Source organism: Tenrec ecaudatus, chromosome 14, assembly GCF_050624435.1.
Source record: "Tenrec ecaudatus isolate mTenEca1 chromosome 14, mTenEca1.hap1, whole genome shotgun sequence".
NCBI lineage: Eukaryota > Metazoa > Chordata > Mammalia > Afrosoricida > Tenrecidae > Tenrec > Tenrec ecaudatus.
In genome coordinates this window covers 55,308,693-55,327,204 of record NC_134543.1, presented here as the reverse complement: position 1 = coordinate 55,327,204, position 18,512 = coordinate 55,308,693, and the positions used below count along the sequence as shown (strand labels likewise).

General features: G+C 36.0%; 1 protein-coding gene across 1 annotated transcript in view; it reads right to left on the bottom strand.

Moving 5' to 3' along the window:
- Nucleotides 1-18,512, bottom strand: part of SOS2 (SOS Ras/Rho guanine nucleotide exchange factor 2) — a 72,132-nt gene that overhangs the window by 21,309 nt on the left and 32,311 nt on the right. Inside the window, exons 6-14 of the mRNA XM_075532368.1 lie at nt 15,451-15,594; nt 14,218-14,328; nt 11,964-12,062; nt 10,268-10,395; nt 9,133-9,788; nt 8,348-8,429; nt 6,746-6,868; nt 3,248-3,351; nt 1,822-2,038 (exon numbers count right to left, since the gene is read on the bottom strand). Of these exons, the coding sequence (XP_075388483.1) occupies nt 1,822-2,038; nt 3,248-3,351; nt 6,746-6,868; nt 8,348-8,429; nt 9,133-9,788; nt 10,268-10,395; nt 11,964-12,062; nt 14,218-14,328; nt 15,451-15,594 (1,664 nt within the window). The remainder of the gene's footprint in view (nt 1-1,821; nt 2,039-3,247; nt 3,352-6,745; nt 6,869-8,347; nt 8,430-9,132; nt 9,789-10,267; nt 10,396-11,963; nt 12,063-14,217; nt 14,329-15,450; nt 15,595-18,512) is intronic.

The window sequence follows — 18,512 nt, the reverse complement described above, 5'->3', positions numbered from 1 at the left end:
TTCTATTATTCACCAGAAACTTCATTTATCAACCAGCAATGTTGGTGTTGTTAGGTGCTATCACACTGGCTTGATTCCATAGCGATGCATCTTCTACAAAACAGAAGGAAACACTGCACGGTCCTGCACCACGCTCACAGTTGTTCGTTCCTATGGCTGAGCCCACTGTTGCAGCCATTGTGCCTATCCACTTTGTTGAGGGCCTTTCTCTTTTTCACTTTACCAAGTATGACGTCCTTCTCAAGGAACTTGTCTCTCCTGACATGTCCAAATTATGTTAAGACAAAGTCTTAACAAAGTCTTGCCATCCTCGCCTCTCAGGAGCATGCTAGCCTTACTTCTTCCAAGACAGATTGGTTTGTCCTTTCAGCAGTCCATGGTATTTCAATATTCTTTGCCAGCACCACAATTCAAATGCATCGATTCTTATTCAATCTTCCTTATTCAATATCCCACTTTCACATGCATATGAGGCAATTGAAAGTATCCTGGCTGTGTCAGGTGCACTTTAGGCCTCAAAGTAACCTCCCTGCTTTTCAACACTCTAAAAAGGTCTTGTGCAGCAGATATACCCAATGCAATGTGTCTTTTGAGCTCCTGACTGCTGCTTCCATGAGCATGGATGGTGAATCCAAGCAAGACAAAGACCCTGACATTACCCTAACCAGAATTACCCTAAATCAAATGTTTTCAGTGTTTTGTATCTGCTACCCTTCTTCCAACAAATACCACTTAACAAACACATTTTCAAGTATTGAAAGAAGGTCAATGTAATGTTAAATTTTGAGGTTTTTCCTGATGCACATTCATTTAACAGATACTCAGAGGAAAAACCTGATTTGGTACTATTCAAGTAACAAGTCCTTTTTATTCCTTATTATCACAAATCCCACAAGATAATCAGAAACCATAATTCCAAAATATCCAAAAAATAACATGAAGCTATGAATCACCTATGTGGTCAACATCTAGGAGGGGCCAAAGGTCTGCTCCTGAATGGCACAGCCAGGGCAAACCAGATCCAATTCTAAAAAGGCAACATTTACCTCAGATGCTTTTCTACAGGCTTGGTGAGCACTAAGCGAATGGCTGTGCATAGTCTTGTTTTACTCCATATAACCGGTTTCTTTAAAAAGGCGACTAAGTAGGATGACCTCTCAAAGGTCATTATTTTTTAAAGACTCCTGAAGGCAGAGCTGTTTTTAATGGAATGACGGTGGTAGCACGTCACAGGAACCCGGGTTGTAAATAAAAGGAAGTATGCCTCAGTCAATATTCTACTCACTTTGCTACCAACCATGTAACATCCATACTGACTGACTTACACTTAGCTGGACCACATCACACTAAACTGAGAAAATATAAGTAGTAGTAGTGAGACCACTGACTTGAAAGTGATTCTATTTTAGTCTTCCCCTGACACTCAGAGTACCTAATTCCTGATGTAGGCCTGAACAATGAAAGATAGGTTTTAATATTTTTACCTACAAGACAAATTATAGTTAAAAACTCTGCTATGGATGCTTTCCTTGCAGTCCACAATAATACCTGCGGTTTTGTTTTTTTTAAGTACTCATGGATAATTTGCAAAATGACAATGCCAATCCTATAGGACAAACTTCCCCTTTGGGTTTCCTAGCATGTAAATCTTTCTCCTGTGGAGCAACTGGAAGGTTTGAACTGCTGACCCAGCAGTTAGCAGCCCAATGCATAACCTATTGTGCTGCCAGGGCTCCTTGTTTTAAAAACAGGTAGAGGCAAATTCAAGATTCTTGGGGGTGCGGCAGAGGTGGGGGGTGCCAATTAACTATAAATGTCTACCTATAAAGATCAGATTCCAAAAGCGTTAGTTGACGTGCAATTTCTATTGGATGAAGTGTCATCAGTTCAAATGTTTCAAACTGTCTGCTGATATGCCATTCAATTGGTGGAGGTGGGCTTTCAAAGGTAATATTATGGCTTATTCCATTGGCTTGCGCTTGTTTCTTCCTCTTGATGATCTTAGCAATTGACTCCACCCATTTCTTCATAGATTTTCCTGAAAAATACAGGAAGCTTTTTACTAACTAAAGTAATTGCGAATCTTCATCTAACTTTGTATTATGGAAAATTTTAAACATATAAAAATGTAGATAGATTATAATGACACTTCACCAAATACCATCAATTACCTTTCATAATTACCAACTCATAGTCACTTTCATATAGTCTCAGTCAGTGGCCATACACTCATAATTATTTAAGCAGATGATTGTACTTGGCCAAGTGTTATTATGTTTTACTAGAGTGTAATTAAAATTTTTATTATGAAGTATTTAGAAATACATAATAAAAACAAATCTTTAAACATCTCTACATTGAAATATATGAATAACATTTTCTATTATAACAAAATTACTCTTGAATAACAAGGAGATTAAATAAGCAATTTTACTGGATAAAACAAAAATGACCTTGATTCCGTAATGTATACTTGATGAAAGTGGAATTTTTTTTTACTCAATCCTGACTCACAGCAACCCTTGAAGTCAGAGAGGACCTGCCCCTATGGGTTTCTGAGATTGCAAATCTTTACAGGAGTAGAAAGCCTAATTATCTTTCTCAAGCATAGGCTCCTGGTTTCAAACAGCTGACCTTGTGGGTACCAGCCCAATCTGCAATCCACTATTTTTCCAGTTTCAGAATATAGCCTATGAAGTGAAACTCTAAGCCACATACATTAGGCAAATGCATATACCATATCTCTTTCCCTTGCTTCTTCCTTCCCTCTCTCCCAAACACACACATTTGCTTAAATATACATGGCCCAAAGTTTCATTTCATGGGCCATGTTCGGAAATTTAAAGTAGGAAACCATAAATATTCCTATTTTTCAGGTGCCAAAAACGTGCTAAAACCTTTCTAAGGGAAGTAAATATTATAAACAATCCAATCATCCAAAACTTAAAAATAAGGTTAAGGATAAGGAAATAGATCAATGCAACATGTTTTTATTTATCTGAAGGAGTGACAAATATGACATGAGCAAGAATTAAATGGCTTAAATTTATTAAAAAGCACATTTTAAAAAATTCTCCTGGGAAAACAGTTTCTAAACATATGTGAGGTTAAACCCTACAAACATGATTGCAAATGTTACTTCAACTTTAAAGACAGAAAAAGTTTAGTTTCTTAATGAAAAGATGCAGAAAATCAAAAGTACCCTCAAGAGCAACATAAGATTCAACCAAGCCTTTAAATAATATACCTCTTACACTTGAAATGAAGGATTCTAGTCTTTCAAGCAACTCCAAATCTCTTTCAAAGTCATAAAAATGGTGCTCAACCCAATGCCGAAACACATTTAAGATCCTAATAAAATAGAAACACACGTTAGTGACACTAAGTATTCAAGTACACTTCTTTCGCTTTTCTAAAGCCATGGTGGTAGCATGAGCCACTAATCTGTACATGCAGGTGAGAAAACCAACCAAGATTTAAGTATGCTGGCCATTAACTCAAGTGGCACAGATGTATGCATACTCTATTTAAAAATGATAAAAATAGTATTTCTGAGACTACTCTGTTTTGTAATACCACTAAATGATTACATAGACCCTTACAAAGGAAAAGATTTAATCAACTGAGACAACTAAGAATGTTGGTTCCCAAACAGAAGGTCTTTAGTTTGAGCCCACCAGCCGCTCCATGGGAGAAAGATACGTTAGTCTGCTCCCATAAAATTCAGAGCCCTGGAAAACCCTGCACGGAGCAGTTTGACTCTGTCCTGCTGGGTCACTACAAATTAGAATTGATGCTTCAGCACTGAAGGCGGTCTGTTGTGGCACAGAAATACAAGAAGCATAGTAATATTTATTACTCATATTCTATAGTTTTCTTTATTATTTTAACATAAGATTACTTCCATGTAAACTTCCCGCTCTCAAACCAGCCTGTTGATATACAAGGTGAAGTATTTAACAAGTGTACTATAAATGCAAAAATAGAGATGATAAATGAATATATTATGTGACAAAATTATGTACTACAGTAAAATGTTGGTAGAATCTAAGCTTATGGATAACTACAATTCGTTCAACTTTATTATACATTAAAAATTTTAAATAAAATGTTTAGGAAAAATTACTAACATGTATCTCTGCTAAAACTCCTTATGCTTATAGGACATATTTAACAATTTCGTTTGGATTTCAAAATTCTCAAGACACACTCACTGCCATCTAGTCAGAGCAACTCCGTAGGGCAGTGTAGAACTTCCCTTGTGAGTTTCAACACTCCAACCCTTTACAGGAACTTCGGAAAACCTCATCTTGCTCCAGCAGAGCAGTGGGTAGTTTTAAACTGCTGACCTTGCAGTTAAGTAGCCTGACATGTAACCCATTACACCACCAGAACTCCTTGAAGTTCAAGGCCATCTTCAATTCAATCATCCGCATACGGGTAATTAATACTCTCATTGACTCTGTTGTTGTTGGGTGTGCTACAGTCTGTTCCAACTCACAGCTTCCCACGTGCATCAGTACTTCCTGTGCATTGAGCCACCCTCACCACTCTTTAGTGTGAGTGCATTTTTGCCCACAGTGTGTCATGTCCACCTAACTGAAGGTCTTCTTTCGGTTTGCCAAGCATGAGGTCCTTTTCAAAGAAGAGTCTCTCCTGATAACATGTCCAAATTACGTGAAATGACATCTCACCACTCTCACTTCGAAGGCTATACTTCTTCAAAAACTGAGTTGTTTGTTCTTGAAGCAATTGATAGTACCTAGAATATGCTGCATCAACAATATAATTCAAATTGTAATGCAATGTCTCCATTCGTCTCAGGTCAGTTTCCGATGTATGGCTTCTGCCTAACATTCTCATTTCTATTTTCTTGCCTGTGTTGATAATGATTTTATAAGACTCTTAGTGTCTGTCTGTCTGTATAGCCTTTAAAGATAATCTCAGAATTAACCTCTTCCGTCTTATGCCTCCCTAATTTCCCGAGCCTATTCTCAGCTATTACTGAAAACTTTCAAGGCCACAGTTTTCTAAACTTCTATTTTTGATATTTAAACACGCAACACAAATCGGTATCTAATTGTTTCATGTATCCTTTTTCCTCAATAAAAAGCAAAATACAGTAGAAAGCAAATGGTTTGAGAATGATGATGGCAACAAATATACAAATGTGCTTGACACAATGGCTGTATGGATGGATTGTGGTAAGAATTGTAGAAGCCTCCAATAAAATGATTTAAAAATAAATAACAGAATAAAATAAAAGCAAAATACAATGGTGTCAAAGATGAGCAATGTAGGACGGAGAAATTAGAAAACACCAAAAAAAAGAAATTAGAAAACACTTAGAAATAAATATTTGAAGGATGTACAGAACTAAGTCTCAAATTGTTTATCCTTCCTCCATATAGAAACCTCAAAAATGCATGCCTCGTGTCGAAAAGGACTTTCAGTGTGCATTGATACAAATATTAGTACAGTTTAGTACAAATTCATCACACCTAATGGAAAATTTATTCTTTTGCTGATGGAAAGATAATCTCATCTTCTACTATACGAAGAATGTCTCTATCAGCGGTTCTCAACCTGCAGGTCGTGACCCCTTTGGGGAGTCGAACGACTGTCACAGGGGTCACCTGATTCATAACAGTAGCAAAATTACAGTTATGAAGTAGCAACGAAAATAATTTTATGGTTGGGGGGGGTCCCCACAACATGAGGAACTGTACTAAAGAGTCTCGGCGTCGGGAAGATTGAGAACCACTGTTCCATAGGAACAGATAACATGATCAACGTTTTGGCTGAGAGCTATGTGGGTGAGAGCGGTGCCATTTCTCTAACACTGCGTTGTTTGTGACAATCATCTTTGAAAATAAGTAACTAAAATATTCAGTTCTGAAAGTACGATTTTTTTGGTCAGTATTAATCAAGGAAGTCACCTTAATATTTTGAGAAAAAAATAGACTGTAAAATATACAGTGAATAAAATTTTCCTCATGGAGAGAAAGGGGCAGAGATACTTTGGTTCTCACATGAACTGTGATGAAGGCTAATCAAAAGTATTTTCAATACCTCCCAGTAAAAAAACCTCAAACAGACAAAGGTTTGAAGCCTGGTCCCATGATTCAATTTATATGACCTGCACCTCAAGTTACTTAATATTGTTAAATTTCAATCTCCTCATACACAGTGACAGTAATTGTGTTGTGAGGATGAAATAAAGCACTTAGTAAAATGCACACAGTGAGCACCTAACAGTTGGCAGCTGCTATTATCAAATGCAATTTAAAATTATTTCTCTAATAATAAATGCCTATGTACTTTGGGGTGGTGAATAGGAAAAGTCAGAGCTTCTATAAATATTATACACTATTAAAAGACAAAGCAAACAAAAAACTCACCAGATTGCCAGAACATAATTGAAAAGATATGAGGGAACTTTTAATTACAATGACAAAAAGGTATTTGCCTAACATAGTGCATAATATATTGATGTAAATAATAGTACCTTTTAGAGGTTCAAGCTCTACCGACTGAAGCAGCCAAGAACCTATGTATTTTACTAACTAATTTCTTCAAGACATTTATGAGCAGCATCTCATAAAAATAAATTGGAAAGTTTCACGTAACTGCTATGACATTAGCAATAAATACCTTCATCTGATGTAAGAACTAAGAACTTTTGTACTAACTTTACAAATTGAAAGTTGAACTGCACATAAAAAATTTAATATTGAGACCAAACCTAAGTTGTACTGGTTGGACATATTCCTTGCGAAACCTTTTAAGGTCTGTACTGATTGGTTGCTCGCCTTTTTCAATTGCCAGTTTATCTGCTTCAGTGGGTTCTGGCTCTGGAATTTCAAACCTAGAAGAAAAGCAAATGGTAGAAATAGTCTCATGCAAACATAAATGTCAAGTGTTTCATATAAAGCAGAGAAAATATTTTGACTAAACAACCTTCTTTCGTACTAGCTACATGAAAGGTGCAGTTACAGCTAAACTTCCCTTAATGTATAACAAGCTCCTGGAAAAATTGTTCTTGATTAGTTGACAGTCATGCTTTCATTTTCTTAATGGCAGTTTCATAATTCATAGTGACCATCATTGAAAAGGTCAGTGGGAACGACCCCAGGAAAGAGCTGATGAGCGCAATGTCTTTAAAGAGCATGATCAAAGTGGCTTATCTAATCATCTACTTGATTCAAAATTTTATTAAAAAAATTAATCATGATAAAGGGTCTGTTTAACTCTAATAATATTGATTAAATTTTAAATAAAAATCCTTAACACAAGAAAATATTTACAGATGAAATAACAATGATACCTGGAATTTACTTCAAAATAATCCTGAGAGTAATATTTACGTGGGTATGGAAAGATATCAAACAAGACTGCCCATGAGTTGATAATTATTAAAACTGGATAACCCAAGTGGAAGGTGAATTATGAGAGTGACGAGTGCAACGAATGTATAAGCGTGCTTTGCTCATTTGATGTATGCACAGATTGTGATAAGAGCCTTATGAGCCCCAATAAAAAGATTAAAAAAAAAAAGAAAGAAAGAAAATGATTAGGGCAAAGAATGTACAGATGTGCTTTATACAATTGATGTATGTATATGTATGGATTGTGATAAGAGTTGTATGAGCCCCTAATAAAATGTTGAAAAATTAATTAATTAATTAATTAAAAAGAAGCAAACAAAAACTGGATAATGTATAAATGGGGTTAGTATAGTCCTATTTGTTGTACTCTTGTTATACTTTAAATTTTTCTGTAATAAAAAGTTGGGGATTTTTCCTAACTGAAAAGATTTAAATTCTATTTAAAGGAATTATCATTTTATTACACAGATAAAATATTTTGTTAAAATACATAAATATTTTTGGTCCTCTGAAACTGGACCACTGTGCTAATTCCTTGAAATCTGCTAACATCTGAAAAGACCTCAGTAGTAAACAGATTTCAGGGAGCAATCTATTTGAAGGGAACAGTAATATTGCTAATGTAATGACAAACGTATATGCTCAAAAAAGGCAATAAGGACTTACTAAGTGCTATGTACTTTGCAAAGTATAGAGCAAACAATAAAGTTACCATAAATATTAATAAAAGCCAGTACTTGCCAAAATGGGCAATACTGCCCTCTGGGGGTCAGTGGGACTATCCCGGGGGCTGCAAAAGTACACACCCACCTACTCTGTATCGTGGGTTATGGTTATAGTAAAAAAATATTTAATTGCCTACAGAGCATTGAGTAATTGTTTGTTTTTCTGAAAAAGGGGTGGTAAGCCAAAAAAGTTTGGCAACCTAAGAAAATAAAAGCAGCATATATTTTTCTTACCTTTCCATCAGTAAGCTTAGCAATTCCTGGGGCTTACAAAATGAACGGTATGTAGTAAGAAAAGTACGAACAAAATTGGGATCTGAAATGGGAGAGCACAAAAACAGGTTGCATGTTCAAATTAGAGTTTAATTAGCTCAAAATAACCTGCTTTGGATCCTACCCTTTACTTTTCTGTTTACTCTAGCTCTTCTTGCCATTGATGCTATTTCTTGAGAAATATGGATTGTTTTCAAATGTAAAAATTTATGAATGTCCAATTTTAGAGACACAAATAAGGAGCCGTGGTGGCACTGGTGGGCTGCTAACAACAAGGTCAGTGGTTCAAATCTACAAGCTTCTCCTTGGGCGAAAGATGACACTTTCTGCTCCCATAAAGAGTTCAGTCTTGGAACCCCCAGGTGACAATTCTACTCTGCCTGAATGGCTCACGATAGGAAGTTCCAACTGAATCATTACTAATGCTCACAACACAACAGTATGCTTCAGAAACATTTAACTAATTATTCCTTGCATCGTCCAGTCATCTTAAAATTTGGAGTCAATCTACTTCTTTGGGTCCCGGTCCCACACACTCTCGCAGCGATGTTTCCCAGAGTGGGGGCACTAAAACAATCCAGGAGGGGCTGGAAAGCAGATAGCTACACTTGACCATGGGTTACGAGCTAGAGCACAAACGCTTTCATTGGCTAGGAGGTATGCTCATGGTTTCGTCTCGTCCTGCGGAGGACAGCAGTTTGGGAATCTATGTCCTAGAATAAGCATTGGTTATGAGTTTCACATACCTGCATACATATGATATGTCAGTCTTTCAATTAATTTTACCACAGTTCCACCTTTAATCATGGGGATGCCACTTCTACTCTGCAAGCTGTCTTCAAATACAATATTTTCCTCAGAGTCTTTTACCACAAAACGATACACTTCTGGACTTGGTAATCTCAGTGGTTGCTCATTTTCTTCTTTCAATAAAACGGAGTCTAGCATTCGATCCAGAGTACTACGGTACTGAAGAGAAATCAGGGCTGCCATCCAGTTATTTTTCTCTTCAGCAGATTTAGCAGCAAATATTATGCTGTTTTCATCTGTGGATACTAATTCAAAAGCATGTTTGCATTCACAAGTATCTTCTTTATCACAGATTTGTATTTTCCTCATGACAAATTTTTCTTTTAATCTGTATTCTGCATTACTGTAACCTGGAAGCCTGGATTGGCCATGATTAGGTTTACAGCTAATCATTAGGCCATCAAAGAGAAAAATATGGCGTTCATGTTTAGCACCAATTCTTGTCAATGGACCTTCCATAATGAATTCATTACAACACTGTCCAATATCTTTGCCTTCCCATCCATCTATGTTTTTCTGAATTTCATTCATTTTTTTGATAGCCAAGTGTTTGCTTCTTAAATGACGATTATAAAACGGACAGACAGGATCCCTTAAAAAAAAGATGGAAATACATTTAGCTTAATCAATGACTAGGCAATCCTAATTGGCTAATGTGCAAACTCCCTCAAATCAAGTGACAAAGGTAACAAACAGCCTCACAGAGTTTAGACCCAGCAATGACTTTATTCTACTAACAGAATTTATTACCTTGGGAAATTCTCTATGTACAACTCAATTTATTACATGAAAGAAATGGCCCTATATTTCATCCCAAATGCTATAAAAAGTGAAACTACAAATACTCCTAAATTTCTTATATAGATTACACCAAAAAATTCATACACATCTTAAGTTTATTAAATATAACTTAGTATAAGAAGCTAATTTTAAAAGATTGAAAGAATAATGTGGAATAAAGTAGCATTTTCAAAAGTGTGATTATCTCTATAAACACACTTCTTTATAGCACAAGACATCAGATAAAAGTGAGTATGCAGAACATCCATATTTTACATAGTTTGGAATTACCCAGGTCGACGTCTAGGTGAATACTGCTTGTAAATTCGGTCCATGCTACCTTGGAGATTCATCAGAGCAGTGATAGCTTGGTTCAAACACTCTCTGTCATCTTGTTCTTCACTACATGCTTTCAATTGCTAGGAAAAAAACAAGAAAACGATTAACAAAATTTTTAAAAGAACACGAAGAAAATTAAACTTTCATTATTAGATTCTTCTACCATCTTTTTCACAATTAGAGGATGAACCAGAAAATATTGACTCTGAATTTTAAATTTACTTTATCAAAGTAAGGATAATTTTACATGCTTAATAAAAATTCTATGGCTTACATAGCAATAAATTACATAATAGAAATATATGTATAACTTCTGACTCTTCAAATTGACTCACTCTTTATTGTAAATAATTTATAAATTATCAAGGGCACATGATGGAGGGGGGAGCAGGGAGGGAGGGGGAAAAAAGAGGACCTGATGTAAAGGGCTTACGTGGAGAGCAAATGCTTTGAAATTGATGAGGGCAAAGAATGTACAGATGTGCTTTACACAATTGATGTGTGTATGGATTGTGATAAGAGTTGTATGAGTCCCTAATAAAATGTTTAAAAAAATAATAATAATGAAAAAACGTCCTCTCAAGATGGTGTAAAAAAACATGTCATGTTGAACATTTTCTACATATAGTTTAAAAGTACTTTTTTTTATAATCTTAAAACAAAAATTTAAAGCAATAATATGAAGTTATTAATTCCTTAATTTAAAAAAGACTTAAAACACTCTAAGAATTAAGGAAAAATTTTAAATAGTAAACCTATTTTTACAAGGTTTGGAATTTTAAGATCATATTATGAAATAATATGTTTTCTTTCATCTACCACAAAAAGATGTTCAGATAAGTAAGAAATAAGGGGTTCTTATTGAACATCCCCTTACAGAAGGGTGACACGGACGAGAAGGACCAGCCAGGATGCAGTATAGCCCGATGAACATTACAACTTTCCTCTAGTTCTTTAGTGATTCTTCACCACCACCACCACTATCAGATCATGACCCCAATTCTACCTTACAAATCAGCTAGACCAGTCTGTACACTGGTACAGCTAAGAGCTGGAAACACTGGGAAACCAGGACAGATAAATCCCTCAGGACCAACACTGAGAGTAGCGATACTAGGAGGGGAAGGGGAAGGTGAGGGGAGAAAGGGGGAACCGATCACAATGATCTACATATAACCCCCTCCCAGAGGGACAGACAACCAAAAAGTAGGTAGAGACAGTGGTTGGTGTAAAACATGAAAAAAATGATAATTTATGAATTATCAAGGGTTTCAGAGGAGGGATGGTGGGGGAGGGGAGAAATGAGCTGATACCAAGGGCTCAAGTAGAAAGAAAATGTTTTGAAAATGATGATGGCAACAAAAGTACAAATGTACTTGACATAAGGGACAAAAGTACAAATGTGCTTGACAAATGTGTATGGATTGTGATAAGAGTTATAAGAGCCCCCAATTACTTTTTTAAAAGGAAATCGAAAATAAATGAAAAAATAAAGGTTTTTTCCAAAGCTTCCTAGAAGTTAGATAATTTAAGATTTCTTGGTTTTAATGAATAAAAGTATTAAAAAAATAACGACTGAGTCAAAAAATAGTTCGTTCTTACACCTTTCATAGTTAAGTAGTTTTAGTCAAGGAAGCTTTCATCTTACCTTTAACAATTCAAAATAGTGCCAACAATGGTACACTGGCACGAGCATGAGGCGTGGAAGAACATATCGCACTGCCTCTTTAAAGCCATCAGCAGTGGACTACAAAACAAAGGGATACAGTGGTACATTTACCTCCGATATAAAGAACGCATTACAGCAGAGCTAACAGAAACTCTGAAATCTTCCATGCTTTTAGCTCCAGTTATGAGAACCACAGCCGCATCTTAGAGGGTTACTAGCAAGCTTTAAAGATATCAGATATTACTCACCAAGCTAAGATGTAGAATCCGATATCCATGAACCTTATTGTGCCAATTGACTGAGTCACCTCATAAGACTATGGTCCCAAGCTCTTTAACCCAGAAAACCAATTCTTTGAAGTGTTTGAAAATGTCTAAGAGTTCCTCATAGACCTCTAAATGCTTTGTTTTATGTATGTCATCTAATATACATCACTTTTTCCCCCAGCTAGCTAGCTAATGAGATAGCTATGTTAAGACGTGTTGGCTAGCCAAGGGTTTTTACCACCATCAACCTATCCCTGCTTTTAGAGCCTCACTTTGCTTTTCACTCAGTGAACTCTCCTTCAGAAGCAACACAATGACACTCAAGGGTGCTTCAAAAAGCTTGTGGAAAAATGGAATAAACAGATAACTGAATTTGAACTTTCCACAAACATTTGGAAGCCTCCTGGTACTCGGGTTTTGTTATACCCTGGAACAATGCATAGAGAAGTGGTTCTCAACCTTCCTAATGCTGTGACCCTTTAATATAGTTCCTCATATTGTGCTGACTCCCCAACCATAAAATTATTTTCATTGCTACTTCATAACTGTAATTTTGCTACTGTTATGAATTGGGTGACCCCTGTGACAGGTCATTCGACACCCCCCCCCCCAGAGGGGTCACAACCCACGAGTTGAGAACCGCTGGCCTAGTGGAAAATCCAATATGGTATGGGGTCACATATGGAAGATGTTGGGGAAGAAAAAGATCACAAACAAATTTTCAAGCAGTCTAGATATTTAATTGTCTTCAAGGTATTTATAAACCCTGAAAAATCTTGGTGTATCACTAGTCATAGATATAAGCCAGTTTAAAAAATATTACTGTATAAATCATTTTTGAGAACTTATAAAGGATCTAAGAGTCACAGGATGATTTTGTCTGTAAACCTGACTTATTGGGACCGATATTTCTTTCCATATTTGATATAGTGACTTGAATTACTCCCCTGGATATTTCATGATAAAGTGCTTTAACTGGAACCAAGAAGTTTTCAAACATCATCTGTATTGTTAATTATTGGTGAAATGGCTACTCAGGTTGGAAAATAACTATAATTAACAAGTCTGCAAGAGAAATTGGAGAGGATGAAAACTAGGAATAAATCATATCAAGGAAGCCAAGGGACAAGAGGGTTAACAAATGCTACTGACATGAAAATGAAAAATAAAATATCCAACAGATTTGGAAACTAAGTTAATTCTCCATGATTGTTTTCAGTGTTACATTTTGGGTAGGATATAGTAATTTGATGAAGAAATACTTTGAAAACTCTAAAGCTAGTTGGCTGCCAAGAGAAAAAAATGAAAAGAGGACTTAGCCAGAAGGGACCAGTGAAGAAAAGCTTATTTGTTTGCTTGAAGACAGTAAAGATCCCATATGCTGAGAAGGAAGAGCCAGTCTAGAAGCTGCAAGTTTCTACAGTGGTCAAATCACCTCCACCAATGTAGCGCTGTTACGGTGTGAAAATATAATTCCACTTGCCTCTCTCCACAAATTTCCATTTTATCTAAGTACATTAATGAGCCAATTAGCTTTTCTACTCACCCAATAGAATAAATGTACTTATCTCTTATAAGCCCCATGTCTAAAAGCAGGAGCATAGTGAAGGTTATTCTCTCTACTCCTTATAATTTATCCAGTTCTTTCTCTCGTGGGGATTAAGGCCTTACAATAGCTCTCCAGATTTCTCTATATCCTAGATCTAGAATTATTCTACTGATCAATCCGAATTTGTTATAACAAAATATATCTACATGAAGTTCTTTCTATGAGAGACAGAAAAAGCGGAAGACAGAAGACAACCTAAAAATGGGTTTAGAGGTAACATAACTTGAAGGATTATACAGTGAGTTATTTCTTCACTAGTTTAAAAAATAATTTTAGAATTACAAGTTTTTTAAGGATAGGTGGCAGAATATTTCTTTACTTGCTTTACTTTTTTTAAAGAAATTCAATTTAAGCTTACCTGGAAGTGCAAAGAAACTGCAGGTTTAGCCATCAACTTATTGAAATGTTCATTGAACTTTGGTGAAAGTACATCCTGTGATAATGTTTCATAAGGATCAAAAGCTTGCTCCTATTTTTTTAGAAAATAAAAATGTGTTAGCGTCCAAAGAACCTATTTCATACTAATTTTATACAAATTATGTAATGGAATATTTCTATCGAAGTTCTCAACTAAATTTTTGAATGTACTGCTTGCTTTTCAGGAAGAACTAAAATTAACTATGGATACTACTAAAAATGCATTAATCAAAATAGTGACTTTGATAATAGGTGATATGCGCTTAGTCTAAAAACAGGTGACTAATGTCATCAAGCATGAAACCATTTTAACCTTCATGCATATTTACTTCCAGTATATAAAAAGTATATTAATTTTTAAGTGTATATATTAATTAAAGACTGGGATTTGAAATTTAGCTAGGAAAAAATAAACTTTAGCTAGGGCTACCAAGGTTAAACTGAAACTATTGTTTTTTTTTTAAAAATAAAAGTAACACATGGAAAATAATCAACATTGTTGATTTCTGTATTTCAAAAAAGGAAAACTAAAGAACAAGATGCTATTTTTTCCCTAGCAGACAAGCAAAAATTAATAGGATAGTAATCAAAAGTTAGTGGTGGTGTGATTCTCTCCACCACCACCCCTACCCCCACCCCACCCCCATCCGCATTAGATGCAGAATACCAGTAACTTCATCTGCAACACTGCTGGGTGAATTAAAGTGTCAACCTTTACTTCAGCAGTCAAATGCAAACTGTATCACCCAGAGACCTTCAAAGTAAAAACAAGATATTTTAGCTTGCTATCGGTTACATTTAAAGTATTTTTTATAGTAGTCTGTTTGTTGTTGGCTGCTGGCAAGTTAGCTTGATGCACAATGGATGACCACTGAGATCCAAAGAGTTTCCATTAGCTGATTTCCAAAGGTAGCTTGCGAGGCCTTTCTTCCTAATCCACATTAGTCTGGACGTTCCACTAAAACCTATTCAGTACATAGCAACGTACAATTTTCCACTGACAGGCTATAGTTTTACCAATGGATACACTGGGTGAATATTAAACCAAAATTCTACCACCGAAGTATCTTCCTCCACCCCTACTAGCCTACAATATCTTCTAATGTTCATATAGAATATCTTTTTAAAATAATAAGTGCTAACACTAGACTAGGGTGTAGTTTTATAAACTTACTTCTGCCAAATCTTCAAAACAGCTGCCGGCCAACGGATGAGGACTACTTTCATCAGTCATTTCAACAGTGTCTTCAATCAAGCCTAATAGTTTCACAGTCAATTCATGGATATCTGAAATGTTACTGAAAATCTTCTCAATATCCTAAAAAATGAAAATAAAGGTTAAGACATGAGAAGTTGGAATTTTGCCTAAAATCTGTTGGGCATAGAAAGAACTCACACAATTCAGCAACAAAAAAACAAACCATCTACTTTTTTTTTTTGAAAGACAGGGGCACACAGAGGAATGGAGAGAGGGAGAAGCTGTGTAAACAGCAGCTTACAGCCACAGATCTCAGAGGAGCAGGCTCCCGCACACAGGGGCTCCATAATACCAGAAGGTCTATTTGTTCACAAGAGTACAAGGCTTCTAGGATTCGCTAGAGTAAGGGGTGGAGAGTTGCCTGAAGAATGGGCACAGAAAGGCTGCGTCCGAAGATGGCACCTTCTACTTTTTTAAAAGGCACATATCCTCAAACAAGATACACAAATAACTAATAAGCACACACATAGACAAAATGTTCAACACTATTTGTCATTAAAGAAATTAAAAGTAAAACTGCAATGAGATGCCACTTCACCCTAACTGGAATGGCTATTATAAAAAACAATAATAATAATAATTATCAGGAAAAAGTCTAGAAATTACAACCCTTGTACACTGCTGGTAGGAATGTAAAATGGGGCAGCCACTGTGGAAAAGTTTAGGGGCTCCTCAAAACAATAAATACATGACCCACCAATTCTACTTCTAGATGTACACCCAAAATAATTGAAAGCAGGGACTAAGACACTTATAAACCAAGGTTTACCTCACCATTATCCACAGCAGGCAAAAAAGAACAACTCAAATGTCCATGAACAGATGTCTTTTCAAAAGATTTTACACACACGCGCACACACACACAATGGAGTACATTAAGCCATAAGAGAAGTGAAGTTCAATCAGGATTGCACAACTCACTTTAAAGACAATTTAACCATGGAGGTGGGGGGAGGATGCTGTAAGATAGATGGGGTGCTGACTGAACAATTTCCCTTGATATGATGGAACAAATGAACTATCCGTCTGTATGGTATGTAAATTATATACCAATAAAACTGTTGGGGAAAAAGTTCAAGTACATGCTACAACATGGATCAAACTCGAAAAAGGTGCTTAATGAACTAAGTCAGATACAAAAGGACAAATACTATACAAGGAGGTACCCCTAAAAAACCAGAATCCCACCCCCCCCAGTTCTGTATTTAAATTTTTTTACAAAACAGCCTTAATACCTTCAACGTACTCTCCATTACACTTAATACATTTGTCAAATCTGAGATTCCATTCTTGGAAACATTTTTCAAACTCATGTTTGAATGGCTGACAACACCTCTCTCGGTTTTTTCTTCACCTCTTCTCATCATCAAATAGCTTTCATGTCCCTCTTCATTTGAGGAAACAAAAAGAAGTCACACCAGAGCGAGGTCAGGTGAGTCAGGTATGTGGGGCAAGAGAGGCATGCTGTTTTCTGCCAAAAACTGCCGCTCTGTGATAGCTGCATGAGCAGGTGCATTGTCGTGGTGGCAAAACCAGTCTCCTATCTGCCACAGATCAGGCCTTTTTTGTCACACTATTCTGCAATCTTTTCAAAACCTCTAAATAGAAAGCTTGATTAACAGTCTCAGCTGGTAGAATGAACGCAATATGCACGGAGTCAATATTTTTGTCTGTTAGTTAACAGATGTCCACAACAAGGTTTGTCATCAATCGATATTTCAACTTCTTTGAAAGAAGAAAATAAAGGTTGTACACTTTAATTTTTCCCATAATCCTTTTTTGGTAAGTTGTGTGCAACATCACAATAGTTTCTGTGGCATTTCCCCCCAGCAGGAAACAAAATTTCACAGGCATACACTGTTCTCATAAATCAGCCATCACAACCCCCCCCCAAAAAAAAATCAGCCATCACAAAAAAACTAGGTTAAAACAAAAAACAAGATTCAAGCAAAACTGCTTTTATGAAAAAATTCATTGTGACCAGAGAGAGCCTTCCCAGGTGATACCACTGGGTACATTAGCTCGGTGAGTTGCTCAATGCTCGCCTAGTGGGGAAAATGTGTACTACAATGAATACTACAAAAGCTCCACCCAGCTGAGTCTTCCAGTTTTGGGGAGTACCCCCTCATGATTCCACTTATATGAAACAGTAATAAAGAAAAACAAAGACAACAGTTTACTAATGGCTACAAGGGACTGGAACAGTGGTTTTCAACCTTCTTGCAACCCTTTAATACAATTTCTCATGTTGTGGTGACCCCCCCCAACCATAAAATTATTTTTGTTGCTACATCATAACTGTAATTTTGCTACTATCATTCGACCTCCAAAGGGGTCACAACAAACAGGGTGAGAACCACTGGACTAGAGGAAAGGGAAGGGTGAAAATGGGAAGTTATTCTGTTATGGATATGAATTTTCTGTTTGGGGTGATATGAACTTTTAGAAAATAGTGATGCTGGCTGTTCAAAGTGATACATGTAATTAATCTAACTTAATTATACACTTCAAATGATTAAGTGGCAAATATTTTGTCATATATATTCCAAGATTATTTTAATTAAGTATGAGCATTACATAAGCATTAAGAGTATATTTTCACCAATCTCATGCCAATATATTCTAAGACTTAAATTAAATCATGAATTAGGTAGTGAATTAGAAATAGTAAAATATTGGGAAATATACATTCTAGATAGTTTTCTCTAAGAATTTTAAAGTTTCTAATTGTGGATGAGATGACCGGACAGCTCTTTAATAGGTCCCCAAACTTATTTGGCCTACCAACCCTTTTTTTAAGGAAAAAAATATTACATAGCGGTTTCCTGGCAACTAAAACTTTTGTACTGTAATCATGATAAAATTTATGTATCTGTTTATGCAGGCCCCATAGATTGTTGTAGTATCCCCTAGGGGGCGGTATCGCCCACTTTGGGAAACACTGCTTTGCACAAATAACAGCATTTTAGTGTTTAAGA